Here is a 17,838-nt window from a genome sequence, read left to right on the forward strand (position 1 = left end):
AGTAAAAAAGTGACAGCTTTTGGGATATCGTGAACATTCACCAGGGAGTTACAGCACGTTTCATTTCTGAATGCTCTCTGGGTACATTCGTCATATAAAGGTTCATTTGAAATGGGAGCATAAACTGTTTCTAGAAAGTGCATACTTAATTTTTAAATATTCCTGGAAAAGCAAATGCTCTGATTTTAAATAGTGATTTATCTGTTTTAGTTTGTGGAGCAATATTTAGTGTTCATGTAAATTTATCTTAATTATATACATACTTTCATATATTCCAGAGGAAACAGTATTTTAGTAGATTGCTTTAAACTTGTTTGCAAGTTGCAACATCAGTGAAATTACACAGTTACGTTCTGGATCCTCTCAGGGTCTGTTAGCATCGAATGAGCGGGGAGGACACAACGATGCCTCCCAGGGGCCACCGCACATCAGCAGTGGATGGTGAGCCATCGCACTGCGAATGGGTTGGTGTTGAAATGGAGTGCAGAGAGAAAAATGCTGCAGGCAGTAGGGAGAGATTTGTAATGTGATGCCGTTTGGGTAAAAGTGCGTGGACACAAGGCAGTACATATTCTGCAGAACATACTCGAATTAAGAGACACTAACTGCGATAGAATCGTTTCCTGTGGCAGGGATAGAATAGTGGGAGCAGAAGGATAAATGAAGGGAAGGATAGATGAGATAACTAGAGGGACTGCCTGGGGAGGGCCTGACCGAATGCGCTGTCGTCAAAGCAGAGGGTCTGTGCAAGACTGGCGGGGCTCAGCCGGCCCATCCCAGAGGAACTGCCTGCTCGGTGGGCAGGACCTGGTGCTTCCCCGACCTCAGCCTCGTCTTCTTGTGGGGCTGTGTACTAATGTCTACCCAGTGGCTCTCAGTGAGGCTTAACTAGATTGGCAGATGTTTAAAGGTGTTGGTCTTTCGATACAACAGATCCTGTACTCAGGAGTTTATCCCTGGCTGGGTGGCTCAGTTGGTTGGAGCGTTGTCCCATGCTCCAAAAGGTTGCGGGGTCCATGCTTTATCAGGACACATACCTAGGTTGCTGGTTTGGTCCCCAATGGGGCTTTTACAGGAGGCAACTTGTTGTTGTTTCTCTCTCTCCCTCTCTCCCCCTCTTCCCTCTCTCTAAAAATCAATAAACATATCCTCAGGTGAGGATTACAAATAAAAGAGTTTACCTACAGGAAATACTTGTGAAGCACCCAGTAAGTGGTAGCAGCCTGGCAGCTTTGCGTGTTTGTTCAGAGTGAAGGGAGTGGAGTGAGGGGCGCAGAGGGGGTGAGAGGAGGGCTCGCAGAACACAAAAGCTTTCTTTTCGAGACAGTTCACCTGAAGAGCACGCAACTTGTGGAAATTGTAATATATATCTCTGGTCTAAGTAAAGCCTCCCAGACATGACAGATCCGCTTGGAACACCCAGTTCTGTCTGGCAAGCCATGTGGTGGCCTTCTTAGATTGAAGAGTGTGTTTCCTCTCTCGTTTCTGGATGTTAATTCATTTTTAGGCTGTTCGTCTTCATAACGTTATCAGAACAGCAGTTTTTTCCCCTGCATCCTCACCAGGAACCCCCCTGTGGTAGGGAAGGCTTGTTTCCTCTGAGTCCTTCGCACCAGTGCTTCCACAGCCTGAACCTGTGCAGGGATCACTTGGGGGAGAGGGGGGGTTGGTAAAATGCAGGTTCGGATTCTGTCAGTCCGGGTCTCTGCATTTCTGACCACCTGCTGGGGAATGTTGAGTTATTATTTGCATACAGTAAAACTCACCCTTTCTTGTGGGCAGTTCTGTAAGTTGTCAACAAACGAGGCTGTGGAACCACCACCACAATCAGAACAGAAAGAACAGTGGCATTGTCCCCCAGACTCCCTAGTCCCTCTTCATCATCAGCCCTCCCCTCACGCCCATCCCCTGGCAACCACTGTCTGTTCTCCGGCTTTTTATAGTTTTTTCTTTTCCAGAATGTCATGTAAGTGGAAGAATTCTTTCACCTAGCAATAGGTATATAGGAGCCACCTAAATTGTTCTATATATCAGTAATTTGTTCCTTTTACTGCTGACTAGTATTTCATCGTGTGAATCATAGTTTGTTACCAGTCACTAGTTGAAGGACATTTGTGTCTCCAGTTTTTTTATTATGAATTAATCTTTAATTAACAATTTTAGTAACTTTAGAAGAAATGTAATTCTCTTTTACCATTGTTGCTTTAGGTGACATCACTCAGAAAGGATACGAGAAGAAACGGGCAAAGCTGCTTGCGTGCTACATCCCACTCCTTCAAGGTGAGGGCAGCAGTCCCGAGTGGCCTGTGACAACTATGTTAGCTCATAGAACTTGATCGAGAAACTGATTTTAGAGCTTAACATTGGTGTGTTTCCTATTTTTCCTGTGTTTCCTGTTAAGAGGGACTGGGCAAGTAATGTCTCTAACGTTAACTAATAAAATCCAAAGGCGTATAGATTATAATTTACAGCTCTGGTATGGTATAGATCTCATTCCCAAGAAGAATTTATTGTATTTTAGTTGAATATTGAACGTGATTTATTTTTATGATTATCGTAAGCAACATTTTCTTACTTAGGATTGAAACAGGTATTGTAAAGATGCAGTTCTTCCCAGCTGAGACTGATCTGTAGAGTCAGCACACTCGTCATTTCAACAGGTTTTGTGTGTGTGTGTAGTTTAACAAGCTAATTATAAATTTTATGCATAAGTTTAAAGGGCCAAGGGATTCAAAACATGCTCAGAAAAGGAGAGTGAGGTGGGAAGATTTGCCTTATCAGGGTGTGAAGCAGGAGTGCCAAGCTGTCCCCAGTAAGACAGTGTGGTCTGGCTCATGGGTGGACCGCTGGAGGAGCAGTGCAGAGCGTGGGGCCCGGGCCCAGGGGTGCGTCTGGTAGAGTCTCGGCTTGTGGTGGAGACGGCATTGCCGGTCATGGCGCTGGCCCAGTTCCTTGCTCCCTTGTGAGACAGATGACATTGGCCTAAATGTGAAAGGCAAGTACTGTAGCGCCTTTAGAAGGTCATATAGGAAATCGTCATCATCTTGAGATAGAAAGGGCTTCTTAAGTCACTAAAGCCACCAAGAAGCAGCAGCTTTAAAGGAAAAGGTTAGTAAATTGGACTCTGTTAAAATTACAGATTTTATTTTATCAAAAGTCACCAGGAAGAGAATACAGACAAGCTCCTGAGAGCGAGAAGAGAACTGTGACAAAAATAACTACCAGCATCACCATTCAGTAGAACTTTCTGGGATAAAGAAAGTGCTCTGAGGCTGTGGTGTCCAGTGAACTGCCCACTAGCCACGTAGAGCTTTGAGTACTTGAGATAACGGCACGTAGTGAAAGACTGAATTTTTAATTTAATTTTAATTAATTTAAACTGAAATAGCCAGGAAGTTCCCCAACATGATTAAAACAGAAAAAGCCCACAAGAAAGATGAGCTGAAGACTTGAGTAAGCCTTTCCTAAGAGGAAACCCTCATGGCCAGCAAGCAAACAAAAGGCGCGAAACCTCAGCAGTAATCAGAGAAATGCCGACTGAAGCCCACCCTGCCTCCGGTTGTTGGGGAGGGTTAGGTGGTAGGGGTATGGACAGTTAGTGTTACCTGATAAAGTTGAAGAGGTCAGAGGCGACCAGCAGTTCTCCTTCAGGTACACAGGCGCCCTCGAGAAACTTCGAATGTTTGCACTTGTGTTTGCTCACGCACAAGAGTGTGTACTGTATCCTTCAACTGTCAATAACTAGAACACCTACCGACAGAGTTCATACAGGGGGAAGTTGCATGTATCGGCAAGGATGAAGCCCGTAAACATACGGGTAGTGAAAGAAATAATTGCAAAGGAATAGAGGCAGTTTAAGTGAAAAACATGCCAAACTGTGCTATTTAGGAACCTTTATGTAGCTGGTGAAGAAAGACAGGGGAGTGGTTTTCAGTGAAGTCAGCACAGCGTGTCGTCGTGGAGTGAGACTGAGGGGCCGTAGGGGCTCCTGTGGCACTGGAGTGCTTATTTCTTACCAGTGTCGTCGTCATTTCCTTATAACAATTCTTAAACTGAAAACATGTTCTGTGCTGCTTATATCAATGTGATATATTTTACGGTCAGCAACAAAAACAATAGTGAAGAGTCTCTTTATATACTGACATTCACTCCTCCAAAATAAAACAAAATTGACCCCTGAATAAAATTAGAATTTAAGGCAGTGAGGGAAACATCCGACAGCCTGTTTGCAAACATGGACAGCCACGGCATGTTGTACGGTCACATACTGCAGGGTCTCCGTCCTGTGCAGGGTGAGACGGGAGTGCTCGCTGTGCCCGCCCTTAGGCCACTTCGTTTGGTGGCCATGGTCAGTGTGATGGGACGGGGAACAAAGCAGGATGAGCACCTTTAGTTATGGATGGTATTATTCTGTACCTTGAAATCCCAGGGGACTGCTTATTAAATGTCCGATTAGAGTTTTTGTTTTGATGTAAGACAAATATGCAAGAATCTATAGCTTTTCTCTGGCAGAATTTCTGTTAACGAAAAAACATTTATAGGGTCAGTAAACTGTCAGTTGCTTATTAATATATTTAGCAAGAAAACCACAGAACCTTATTAGGGTCATAAGATCTATTTGAAAGAAATAACCAACACCCTAAAATAGAAGAAACACCAAATTTCTAAATGGAAAAACATTGTGTATAAAGAACTCACACGGCTCCACACCAAGAAAACAAATAATCCAATTAAGAATGGACAAAGGACCTGAACAGACACTTCTCCAAGGAGGACATACAGAGGGCCCAGAGACATATGAAAGGATGCTCAGCATCACTAGCCATCAGAGAGATGCAATTAAAACCAAAATGAGATACTACCTCACACCTGTCAGAATGGCCATCATAACCAAATCAACAAATAACAAGTGCTGGCAAGGTTGTGGAGAAAAGGGAACCCTAGTGCACTGTTGGGAATGCAGACTAATATAGCCACTATGGAAAACAGTATGGAATTTCCTCAAAAAACAAAAAAATGGAACTGCCTTTTGACCCAGTGATTCCACTGCTGGGATGATGGGATTATACCATAAGAATCCTGAAACAGCAATTTAAAAGAACCTATGCACCCAAAAGTTCATAGCAGCGTTATTTACAATAGCCAAGTGCTTAGAAACAGCCTAAGTGCCTGTCAGTAAATGAGTGGATTAAACAACTGTGGTACATTTACACAATGGAATCCTATGCAGCAGAGAGAAAGAAGCAGCTCCTACCCTACACGACAGCATGAATGGAACTGGAGAGTATTATGCTAAGTGAAGTAAGCCAGGCAGTGAAAGACGAATACCATATGATCTTACCTAGAAGTGTAACCCGATCAACAAAACAAACAAATGAGCAAAATAGAACCAGAAACATGGAAATAAAGAACAAACTGATAGTAACCAGAGGGGAGGAGGTAGGGGGATAACAGGTGAAAGAAGAGAAAGGGCCAAGTCAGGGGCATGTATAAAGGACCCATGGACGTGGACAATGGGGTAGAAATTGACTGTGGGAGTGGGGGGTGGGGCAGAGGAGAGCAATGAGGGAAAATTAGGATAACTGTAATTGAACAGCAATAGAAAAACTACTGTAAAATTATGCAGTTTCAAAATTAAAGTGTGAACATAATGTAGTTCAGTCTGAATACCAGTGACTGATTCTGCACCCCATCCCCAAACTGGGATTGGAAGAAAATAACCCACTTGAAGGAGGCAAGTTCTGAGAGTAGCCAATACATTTATGAAGAAGAAAACTAGTGAGAAAGAACTGGCCCTCAAGATGCTAAATCTGACTGTACTCTTGGTTGTTGGTGACAACAGGGGCGTCTTGCATAGGGAGTAGAAGAAAATGCGTGAAGAGAAAGGGGTCTAGCAGTGACTTAGGAGCATTCAAAGGGCGGAGACAGAGCTGGGATTCCCTTCCTCTCCACTGTTAGTGAACAGAGACTTTATAAGGATTACAGCTCTAAAAAGGTTTGTAATTAAGAGACACTAGGAAATTCAGGAGTACCTTTGAGTACCTCTTGAGTGGAGGTTACAAGATGGGAGACCTAGACGTTAGGAAGGAAAAGAAAAACTTGTATGATTGGTTCCCTGGAAATGAAAGTCTTTCAGAATGACTGAGCTGCCGGGCACAGATCAGGGAGGCGTGCTCAGTGCCGGGCAGTGTCCCCAGCAAGCGACGGCTTCCTGCAGTTTTTTTCGGGGGCTTATTAGCTTGGTAAAATGAATAGAAGTTCCGAGAAGAGGAAATATGGATGGGCCATAAACATTATGTTCAACCCCAACAGTAGATAGGGAAACTCAAATTAAAGTGAACCATTTTTCTGCTATCAGCTTGGCAAAATTCTAAAACTTTATGACATCCAGTGCTGAAAGGATGTGGGGAAATGGTACTTTCATACACTGCGTGTGAGTGCAAATTGCTGTAATCTTTTTGGAAAGTTACCCCTTGATCTCTGTTAAAATTAAAAATATACCTACTCTTTTATCCAGTAATTTCACAATGGGTTTTGTGTCTTTGTTGAATAAGTGAATCTTATCTCAAAGAATCTGAGTGCCCGTATTTTGGAATGTAAGTATAGGGATGTCCACTGGTATGTACATCAGTTTGCAGCACACCTGTTTATGATCCACGGCACGTAACGTTCTGTGCATCCTCAACTCCACTGCGAACGTAAAGCAGTTTCGCTCGGTCACAGCGAACAAAGCCAGTGGCAGTACTGATCACTATTGCTGTGGGTGCACACGTGTGTATGTGTGTGTGTGTGCTTGGATGGTCCAGTTCTGAAGAGCTGAACATCAATTTTCAGAGGGGTTCTCATTCTCTAGCGCTAATAACTGACCACCCTAAAATGTAGGGCTTGGAACAGCAGTGACAGCCTCTTTCTGCTCGCAGACCTGCAGTTTGGCTGGGCTGGGGGGCAGTTGCATGCGATTCACCAAGCCAGAGCTGATGTCCTGGGGAGCTTCTCAGTCACAGCCGTGGGATTGGTGCTGGGAGACTCAGACAGCCAAGCACAGGGCTCCTGTACTGCTTCTGTCCCCCTCTGCCCTCTCACGTGTCCTTTCAGTGTGCTGTTACTAAGGGGACATACTGACACATGTGGGAGCTGTGTCGCCTTTTGTGACTGGCCTCAGAAGTCACACAGCATCACTCCTGCTATGCTGTGTCCATTGGGCAGTCACTGACTGCCAGGGTCCAAGGCAGGGATAAACTGCCTTTTTTCTGGGAACGATGAAGGCCGGAGGAGCAAGTGGGGCCGGAGTCCTGCTGGCGATTTTTATGAGACGTTTTGAACCACAGGCTGAATTAAGCTGATTATGTCGATGACACACAACTGCAGGCTTTGCTTTATGCTGTTCCCAAATGTCAGCACGTGGGGACTCAGACAACACCAGAGGCTTCGTTTAATGACCCCATTCCTTTACTCACCACGCTGAATCCTGAGGGCCTGTGTGGTCAGGGCGGTGGATGTAAGCACTGTGCGCCTGGCCACGAGTGTGGACGGGCGTGAGCGGGCTGGGTGTGGAGACAGTGAGCAGTTGCCGCAGGTCCAGGCCTGTGTGGCCAGGGCGGTGGATGTGAGCACTGTGCGCCTGGCCACGAGTGTGGACGGGCGTGAGCGGGCTGGGTGTGGAGACAGTGAGCAGTTGCCGCAGGTCCAGGCAGTCCGGCCTGAGCCCGAGCATTGTGGTCTGCTGTCACCCTTATCGTCTGTGCTTTGCTCTGCTCTTTGTCCACCAGTCCGCTGCTTCTCTGCCCATGTCTAAGGACAACTGGTGGCCCCTTGTGACTGCTTAGAGGGCTGCTTCTCACTGAGTAGGCTGACACCACGGGCAGTGCCAGAAAAAGTGACTTGGGTCCTTTCAGACTCAGGAAACGTTTGTGGTGCAGAAACCCCCTTTCAGAGGACCGTCTCTGGAGAGTCCGCCTGAGCAACTGCAGGTGTGGTACTCACAGGGCTCAGGGTCAGCTCTGGGACGGTCGCCTTTCTTGCCAATGGTGGGTGACGGACGAGGGGTTGGGCTGGGGGTGCTGCGGGGAGCAAGCTGGACATGGACATCCACAGCCTCCCCTTGACCTAGACTCAGGCCTTTGGGGTACGGGGGCCAGCCCAGGGCTCATGTGCTCAGATCATGGATTTTGGTACAGTGTGTGGTGTTTAAAATGGGTTTTTCCACAGTTGAAAAAGTAAGTGGTTGACACAAGACATACCTATAAAATTGTGTTTCAGGAGTGGACCCATCCCTCCAAACAGAGCCTAGGACCCCCGGGCCCTCACAAACCACGGCTGCGGTGCCTAAGCAGCAGAAGCCGCGGCCCACCAACTCGCGGGACGAGCGCTTCCGGTCAGGTAGGGACCAGAGGCAGCAGGCCTCCACTCCTGGACTCTCAGTCTTTGTGTTATTTTTTCCTTGCTAAAAATATATGCTGAAGAAATTATTTTTACTTGAATGATAATTTACCACATCATTATATTTTTTATTAATTTTTTTATTGTTGGAACTATTGGAGATATCCCCCATTTCCTCCCCCTCTTTGCCCCCATCGCCCAGCCCCCAGCCTGGCCTGCCCCACATTGTTGTCTGAGTCCATGCATGTATGGACACATGTTCTTCGGCTGATCTCTTCTAGTTCCCCCACCTGCTCCCCTCCGAGATCTGCCAGTCTGTTCCCTGTGTCCGCACCTCCGGTTTTATGTTGTTCATTAGAGTCCACAGATGAGTGAGATCACATGGTGTTTTTCTTTCTCTGGCTGACTGACTTATTTTGCTTAGCATAATTTAACTTACGCATAACCACAGTATGTTTAGGGTGGACAGAAGTGCTCGCTTCTTAGGAGATGTTTCTAAAACTTACCCATTTGAAAAAATTCTTTAAATGTTTTGTTGAGAAATCAAGTTAAATGGATGTCTGACAACCACGGAATTAAACCATATCCATCAAGACTGGTAGGAGGGGCGCAGACGTGGAATAGGCTGATCCCATATCCTCGTGTAGTGGATAAAAATTCAGGAGGGGTATCTCAGGAGTGAGGAGTCCCAGCCCCACACCAGGCTCCCCAGCCCAGAGTTCCAGTGGTGGGAAAATAAGTCCCTATAACTTCTCACTGCAAAAACCAGTGGAAGAAACTGCTGGAGTCCCAGTTCCCCTTAAAGAATCTACACAGAGACTCACCTTCTCAGACGCACTCCCTCTGAGCTCCAGCACTAGGGTAGCAGCTTGAAAGGCATCAGTGGCATACAGGGAGGAACTGAAGTGTCTGGCATCACAGAGAAAGCTGGGGGACAGCTTTCTCCTAGACGGAACAGTGGGAAGATCCATTGCCTCCTTTCTGAGCCCTCTCCCCACAGAGCTGGAGAGCCTGCAGGCAAGTGTCATATCTGAGACTCCATCAACCTGGCAGCATTGTTTGCCCCACGTTGGAGGTCCCGAGACTTCATCCCAACCAGCTTATGGGCCCACCCAGACTGTTGGGGTCGTGCAAGGGACAACCAATTGATGTTTCTCTCACACATCAATGTTTCTCTCTCTTTGTCCCTCCCTTCCCCTCTCTCTGAAAATAAATAAAATCTTGAAAAAAGAAAGAATTAAAAAAGTAAATAAAAACTACTAGAACTGATAACTGAATTCATTACAGTAGCAGTATACTACTCTATAAATATTCAGATATTGGTTGCATTTTAATTTAACTTTATTTTAAAAATTTTTGATTTTAGAGTATGAGAGAGAAACATCGATTCATTGTTTCACTTAATTATGCATTTATTGATTGATTCTTGCATGTGCCCTGACTGGTGACTGAACTCGCAACCTTGGCACATTGGAATGATGCTCTTAATTAACCAACTGAGCCAGGACTCAGTTGCAATTTTATACACCAGTAGTGAACTATCAGAAAGGGAAAATAAAAAAACAATCCCATTTACAATTGCATCAAAAAAATAAAATAACCCAGGAAAAAATTTAACCAAGGAGGTAAAATTATAAGATACTGAAGAAAGAAATTGAAGAAGACACAAATAAATGGACGCATATACTGTGCTCGTGAATAGGGAGAATTAACATCATTAAAATGTCCATCCTACTCAAAGCAATTTGTAGATGCCACACAATTCCTATCAAAATACCAATGACATATTTCACAGAAATAGAATAAATAATGCAAAAATTTATATGGCACCACAAAAGGCCTCAAATAGCCACAGCAATCTTAAGAAAAAAGAACAAAGTTGGAGGTGTCATGCTACCTGATATAAAAATATCCTAAAAGGCCATAATAATCAGAACAGCATGGTAATGGCATAAGAACAGACATATAGATTAATGGAACAGAACAGCAAGCCCAGAAATAAACCCACACCTATACGGTCAATTAATATTTGACAAAGGAGGCAAAAACATACAATGTGGTAAAGACAGTCTATTCAATAAGTGGTGTTGGGGAAATTGGACAGATACATACAAAAAATGAAACTAGACCACTTTCTTACACCATATAGAAGAATAAACTCAAAATGGATTAAAGACTTTAAATGTAAGACTTGAAACCATAAAACTTTCAGAAGGAAACATAGGCAGTAAAATCTTGGACATTTCTTACAGCAATGTTTTTTTCTGACCTATCTCCTGGGGCAAAGGAAAGAAAAGAAAAAATAAATGTGACTACGTGAAACGAAAAAGTTTTTGTGCCACAAAGGAAATCATCAACAAATGAAAAGACAACCTACTGAAAGGAAGATAAAGGGGTTAATACCCATAATTTATAAAGAACTCATACAACTCAATGCTAAAAAGAAAAAAAAAATCCAATTTAAGAAATGGGCAGAGCTCTGACTGGTGTGGCTCAGTGGATTGAGCTCCAGCCTGCAAACTGCTGGAGTTCACTGGTTTGATTCCTGGTTGGGGCACACGCCTGGGTTGTGGGCCAGGTCTCTGGTTGGGGGTGTGAGAGAGGGAACCACACATTGATGCTTCCCTCTTTCTCCCTTCCTTCCACTCTCTCTACAAGTAAATAAATAAAATCTTAAAAAAATAGAAAATAAAAAACGGGCAGAGGGCCTTGACCAGTGTGGCTCAGTTGGTTGGAGCATCATCCTGTAAATGGAAAGGTCGCGGTTTCTATTCCTGGTCAGAGCACATGCCTGGGTTGAGGGTTTGGTCCCAGTTGGAGCGTGTGCAAGAGGCAACTTATCAGTGTTTCTCTCCCTCTTCCCCTCCCTCCCTTACCCTTTCTCTAAAATCAATAAGCATTCCTCAAGTGAGGATGAAAAAAAATGGGCAGGGGACCTGAATAGAACCTTCTTCGAAGAGAGCATACAGATGGTCAGTAGACATGTGAAAAGATGCTCAGCAGCACTGATCGTCAGAGAAGTACAAAATTAAAGCCACAATGAGATATCCATTCACACCTGTCAGAATGGCCATCATCAATAAATCCATAAACAACAAGTGCTGGTGAGGATGTGGAGAAAAGGGAACCGTTGGCATTGTTGGCGGGAATGCAGATTGGTGTAGCCACTGTGGAAAACAGTATGGAAGTTCCTCAAAAAATTAAAAAGGGAATTAGCCTTATGACCCAATGATTCCACTTCTGGGTATATATCTGAAGAAACTCAAAATGCTGTTTTGGCAGAATATATGCACCCTTGTGGCTATGACAGCGTTATCTACAGTAGCCAAGGTGTGGAAGCAGTCCAAGTGCCCATTGGCAAACGAGTGGGTAAGAAGTAGTAGTACATACGGGGGGGCAAAAGTAGGTGTCCAGATGTTCGTATGGAAAATAATACAGTAATTAATAAATAACAATACAAGAATAAACTGTATTCTGTGTACTAATAACTAAATCTACTTTTGCCCCACCCTGTGTACACAGATGGACTATTACTCAGCCATAAAAAAAGAGTGAAATGTTACCACTTGCAACAGTATGGTTGGACCTAGAGAGTATTATGCTAAGTCAAAGAAGTTGAGAAAGAAAAATACATGATTTCACTTACGTGTGGAATCTTAAGAACAGAGTAATTAACAGACAAAACTGAAACAGACTCATAGACACAGGAGCATACTGATGATTGCTGGGGTGTGGCAGGACTGGGTGGAAAAGGTGAAGGAATTTAGAGGTACAGATTGGTAGTTACAGAACAGTCATGGAGCTGTAAAGCACAGCACAGGGCATGTCGTTAATAATATTGTAATAACTATGTATGGCGCCAGGAGGGTACTGGAAACACTGTGTAAAGTACATTATTGTCTAACCAGTATGCCGTGCCCTTGAAACTAATACAAAATAATACTGAATATAAATTGTAATTGAAAAATAAAATGTGAATTAAAAATAAAGAAATGGCCACTTTTGTCCTAAGAATATCTAGAAAGAACATTAAGATTTTAAATGTTATATCAACAGTGGAGTGTGATGAAGAGATTTGAGAAATTTTTGATGAGGTGATTTCTTACCAATTTAATACCATTTAAACAAACATCATCACACTGATGATTATCTTTCTCTGTAATATAATTAATACATGTAGTACAAGTATTAAACCAAGTTTAAGGACAATAGTAAAAATCACCTGAAGTCTCTGAATCCCAAGACAACCACCCTTAGCGTTTCACTGAACACCATCTTCTTCAGCCCTGGAGGCAAATACACTCAGACACATGTATGCAATCCGTGAATGGGGTCACGGAAAGGGTCTTCTTCCTCTTCCTGTCTTCCTCATTTCCCTGCCCCCATCCCCCTCACCATCCATGTCCATGTAACTGATATTAATAAACGGTTTTCTGCTCTCCTGAACTTTCTTCTAGTACTAATTCTTTTTTTCCCTGAATATAAGACCTTTATCGCAAATGTGGTTTGCTAGTATTTTCTCCTAGGCTTTGTCTTGTCTTTGCATTCTCTTAAAGTGCCTTTTGAAGAGCACAGATTTTTAATTTTAATGAAGTCCAACTTACTAATTCTTTTAAGTCAATAGTGCCTTTGTTCTTGTATCTTAGAAATCTTTGTCTAACCCAGGGTCATAAAGATTTCACCTGTGTTTTCTTCTAGAAGTTTTATAGTTTTAAGGTTTTACCTTTAGGCCTATGATCTGTATTTTAGTTAATTTTCATATGAATAAGCATATGGATCAAAGCTTACTTTTTGCTTGTGAATATCTAGTTTGTGGCGCATACACTGTCTGCTTCTTTGTCTAAAGGCGGTCGTACACGCACGTGTGGCTGTATTCATGTTCTATGGATGTATCCCTCCATCTTCATGGAGAACCCTGCTCTCACTGGTTGTAGCTTAAGAATAATGGTTGAAATCAGTAGTGTTAGTCCTCCAAGTTTGTTCCTTTTTGTTGTTCCCATGCATGGAATGTGTGTTTCTTCCTCTGGCACTTTTAAGATCTTTTTCTTTATCACTGGTTTTGAGTGATTTGATTATGATGTGCCTCAGTGTCATTTTCTTTATGTTTTTCATGCTTTGTTGAACTTCTTTGATCTGTTGGTTTATCTATTTTTATTTGTTTCTCAGACACGAAACAAGATTTTAAAGTGTTTCAGGGTATCTTTTGATTTCTTCCTTGATCTCATTATTGACCCATTCATTATTTAATAACATGTTATTTAGCTTCCGTATCTTTGTATGTTTCCAGTGTTCTTGTAACTGATTTCTAGTTTCATAGCATTGTGGTCAGAGAAGATGCTTGATAGGGTTTCCATGATCTTAAACTTATTGAGACTTGTTTTGTATCCTAACATGTGGTCTATCCTAGAAAACATTCCTCATGCACATGAAAAGTGTGCGTATTCTGCTGCTTTGGGTTGAAATGCTCTGAAGACCTCAATTAAAACCGTTTGACCTAGTGTGTCATTCAAGGCCACTGTCTCCTTGTTGATTTTCTGCCTAGAAGATCTATCCATCTAAGTCAATGGGGTGTTAAAGTCCCCAACTATGACTGTATTTCTGTTGATCTCTCTCTTTATGTCCATTAAGATTTGCTTCACATATTTAGGTGCTGCTATGTTGGGTGTGTGAGTGTTAACCAGGGTTATGTCCTCTGGTTGGATTGTTCCCTTCATCTTATGTAGTGTTGTTCCTTGTCTTTTACTATAGTTTTGGTTTTAAAGTCTATTTTGTTGGATACAAGTATTGCTATCCCAGATTTTTTTCCTTTCCATTTGCATGAAATATCTTTTTTCAATCCTTTACTTTTAGTCTGCGTGTATCTTTCAGCCACAAGTGGGTTTCTTGGAGGCAGCACTGAAAAACACACAAAGACATGGAAGCTAAATAACATGTTATTAAACAGTGAATGGGTCAACAACGAGATCAAGGATGAAATCAAGAGCTACCTTTAAACAAATGAAAATGAGATTACAGCAATCCAAAATCTGTGGAACACAGGGAAAGCAGTCCTAAGAGGGAAATTCATAGCATTACAGGCCTATCCCAAAAAACAAGAAGAATAAACAATCTAACTTTACACTTAAAGGAACTTGAAAAGAACAACAAACAAAACCCAAAGGGAGTAAAAGGAAGGAAATATAAAAGATCAGAGCAGGAATGAATGAAATAGTCCTAAAAAATGATAACAAAAGATCAATGAATCCAAGACCTGGTTCTTTGGAAAGATAAACAAGATTGGCAAACCTTTAACCAGACTCATCAAGAAAAAAGAGAGAGGACCCAAATAAATGAAATCAGAGGAGAAATAACAACTGACACCAAAAGAAATACAAAGGATTGTAAGAAAATATTGTGAACAACTAAATACCAACAAACTGGACAACCTGGACAAAATAGATAAGTTCCTAGAAACATACAATTTTCCAAAATTAAATTAGGAAGAATCAGAGAGTCTGAATAGACAGATTACACCTAGTAAAATTGAAGCAGCAATCAAAAAACTCCCAACAAACAAAAGCCCTGCACAGGATGGATTCATAAGTGAATTTTACCAAACATTACTGGAAGAACTAACAGTTCTCCTCAAACTGCTTCAAAAAGTTCAAGGGTAGGGAAGACTCCCAAGCTCATTTTATGAAGCCAACATTATCCAATTCCAAAACCTGGTAAAGACACTTCAAAAAAGAGAAAATTATAGGCCAATATCCCTGATGAACATAGACACTAAAATCCTCAATAAAATATTAGCAAACTGAATACAGCAATGCATCAAAAAGATCACACACCATGATCAAGTGGCATTTATTCCTGGAATGCAAGGTTGGTACAATATTCTCAAATCAGTAAATGTGATTCACCACAGAAGCAAAATGAATAAAAATCACATGATCATATCAGTAGATGCAGAAAAAGCATTTTATAAAAATCTAACATCTGTTTATGATAAAAACTCAGAAAAGTAGGAATAGAGGGAACACACCTAAAGGCCATATATGACAAACCTACTGCCAGCATCATACTCAATGGGTAAAAACTACAAGCATTCCCCTTAAGGGCGGGATCAAGACATGGATGTCTGCTTTCACCTCTCATATTGAACACAGTACTGGAAGTCCTAGCCACAACAATCAGACAAGAAGAAATAAAAGATATCCAAATTGGAAAGGAAGAAGTAAAACTCTCTTTTTGCAGATAACATGATACTGTACATCGAGAACCCCAAAGATTCCACTAAGAAAATACTAGAACTGATAAATGAATTCAGCAAATTAGCAGGATACAAAATTAATATCCAGAAATCAGTTACATTTTTACATGCCAATAATGAACTAACAGAAAGGGAAATTAAAGCTCCACTCCCATTCACAATTGCTTCAAAAAGAATAAAATACCCAGGAATAAATCTAACCAAGAATGTAAAAGACCTGTACTTGGAAAATTATAAGGCACTGAGGAAAGAAACTGAAGAAGATACAAAAAAGTGGAAGCACATACCATGTTCATGGATAGGAAGAACTACCATCATTAAAATTTCCATACCAGCCAAAGCAATCTATAGATTCAGTGCAATTCCTATCAAGGTTCCAATGATATATTTCACAGAAGTAGAACAAGTATTTCAAAAATGTATATGGAACCACAAAAGTCCACACATAGCAACAGCAATCCTGAGAAGAGAAGAAACTTGGAGGTTGGAGGAATCATGCTGCCTAATATCAAACTATACTACAAGCCCACTGTAATCAAAACAGTCTGGTAGTGGCATAAGAATAGACATACACGTCAGTGGAACAGAATGGAGAGCCCAGAAATAAAGCCACACCTTTACAGTCAGTTAATGTTCAACAGAGGAAGCAAGCACATACAACAGGCTAAAGATAGCTCATTCAGTTAATGGTGCTGGGGAAATTGGACAGATGTGCAGAACAATGAAACTAGACCACCTTTTTAAACCACACACAAGAATAAATTCAAAATGTATTAAAGCCTTAAATGTTAGACCCGAAACCATAGAAATGGTAGAGGAAGACATAGGCAGGAAAATCTTGGACATTCCTCACAGCAATATTTTATTGGATATATTTCCCTAGGCAAGGGGGAAAAAAAAGAAACAAATGGGACTACATCAAACTAGAAAGGTTTTGAACAGCAAAGGGATTCAAAAGCAAAATAAAAATCCCACAGAATGGGAGAATATATTCGCTGATACATTTGATAAGGGGTTAATATCCAAAATTTATAAAGAAGTTTTATACAAAAGCTTCTTTATACAAAAACTTGTTTATACAAAAACTCGAAGTTTTTACAAAACTCAACAGCAAAAAAACAACACAATTAAGAAAATGGGCAAAGGGCCTGAATAGACACTTCTCCAAAGTGGACAAACAGATGGCCAATAGACATGTGAAAAGATGCTTAGTGCCACTAATCATCAAAGAAATGTGAATTAAAACAACAACGAGATATCATGTTACACCTGTTAGAATGGCTATAATCAGTAAATCAGTATATAACAAGTGCTGGCGAGGATGTGGAAAAAAGAGAACCCCTTCATACTGCTGGTGGGAATGCAGATTGGTGCAGTCACTGTGGAAAGCAGTATGGAGATACCTCAAACAATTAAAAAATTGGTCTGCCTTTTGCCCCAGTGATCCCACTCCTGGGAGTATATTTCAAGGAACCCGAACCACTAATTCAAAAGAACATAAGCATCCCTATGTTCACTGCAGCATTATTTACAGTTGCCAAGTTATGGAAGCAGCCCCAGTGCCCACCAGTAGATGAGTGGCTAAAACAACTATGGGACATTTACAGTATGGAATACTACTTGGCTGTAAAAAAGAAGAAAATTTTACCCTTTGTGACAGCATGGATGGACCTGGAGAACATTATGCTAAGTCAAATAAGCCAGTCAGAGAAACACAAATACTCCATGATTTCAGTTATATGTGGAATCTCATGAACAAACTGAACTAACAAGCAAAACAGAGACAGACTCATAGATAGAGAGCAGGATGGCAGCTAAGGTGGAAAACAAGTTTAAAGTGTGTGCTCACAATCACTGCTCTATCTGTTGTAGGGGCTCCTGGATTCGTCTCTCCTTCAAGCAGCTTCTTCCATGAGTGTTTCACTTCTGTGTCTGGGTATATTTTTATTAGACCACGGTGTTTAAATGATAATTTGGCTGGATATAAAATTGTATCCAAACTTTTCCAAAAGTTCAAAACTTTTCTTTTGATACTATGTTTCCTTCTTGCAGCTGGGTGGTTACTATTGAGTCATGTCCCTCTATTTCTTGATCCTTCAAGATGGTTTACTCTCTCTTCGGAAGCTTTCAGAATTGTCTTGTTGCCTTTGATGTCTGTAAATTTTATTTCAGTACATGTAGGTGTGAATTTTTCATCTTTATTGATTAGC

The 17,838-nt window shown here is 41.7% G+C and overlaps 1 protein-coding gene across 5 annotated transcripts in view; it reads left to right on the forward strand.

Moving 5' to 3' along the window:
- Positions 1 to 17,838, forward strand: part of DIP2A (disco interacting protein 2 homolog A) — a 106,867-nt gene that overhangs the window by 24,205 nt on the left and 64,824 nt on the right. For 4 of the 5 annotated variants that reach the window (XM_053917910.1, XM_053917924.1, XM_053917912.1 and 1 more), the window contains exons 2-3: positions 2,209 to 2,280; positions 8,260 to 8,379. In XM_053917910.1, the coding sequence (XP_053773885.1) occupies positions 2,209 to 2,280; positions 8,260 to 8,379 (192 nt within the window). The remainder of the gene's footprint in view (positions 1 to 2,208; positions 2,281 to 8,259; positions 8,380 to 17,838) is intronic. The other variant, XM_053917917.1, reaches the window with a different exon arrangement.

This window comes from Desmodus rotundus, chromosome 2 (assembly GCF_022682495.2).
Source record: "Desmodus rotundus isolate HL8 chromosome 2, HLdesRot8A.1, whole genome shotgun sequence".
NCBI classification, from domain to species: domain Eukaryota; kingdom Metazoa; phylum Chordata; class Mammalia; order Chiroptera; family Phyllostomidae; genus Desmodus; species Desmodus rotundus.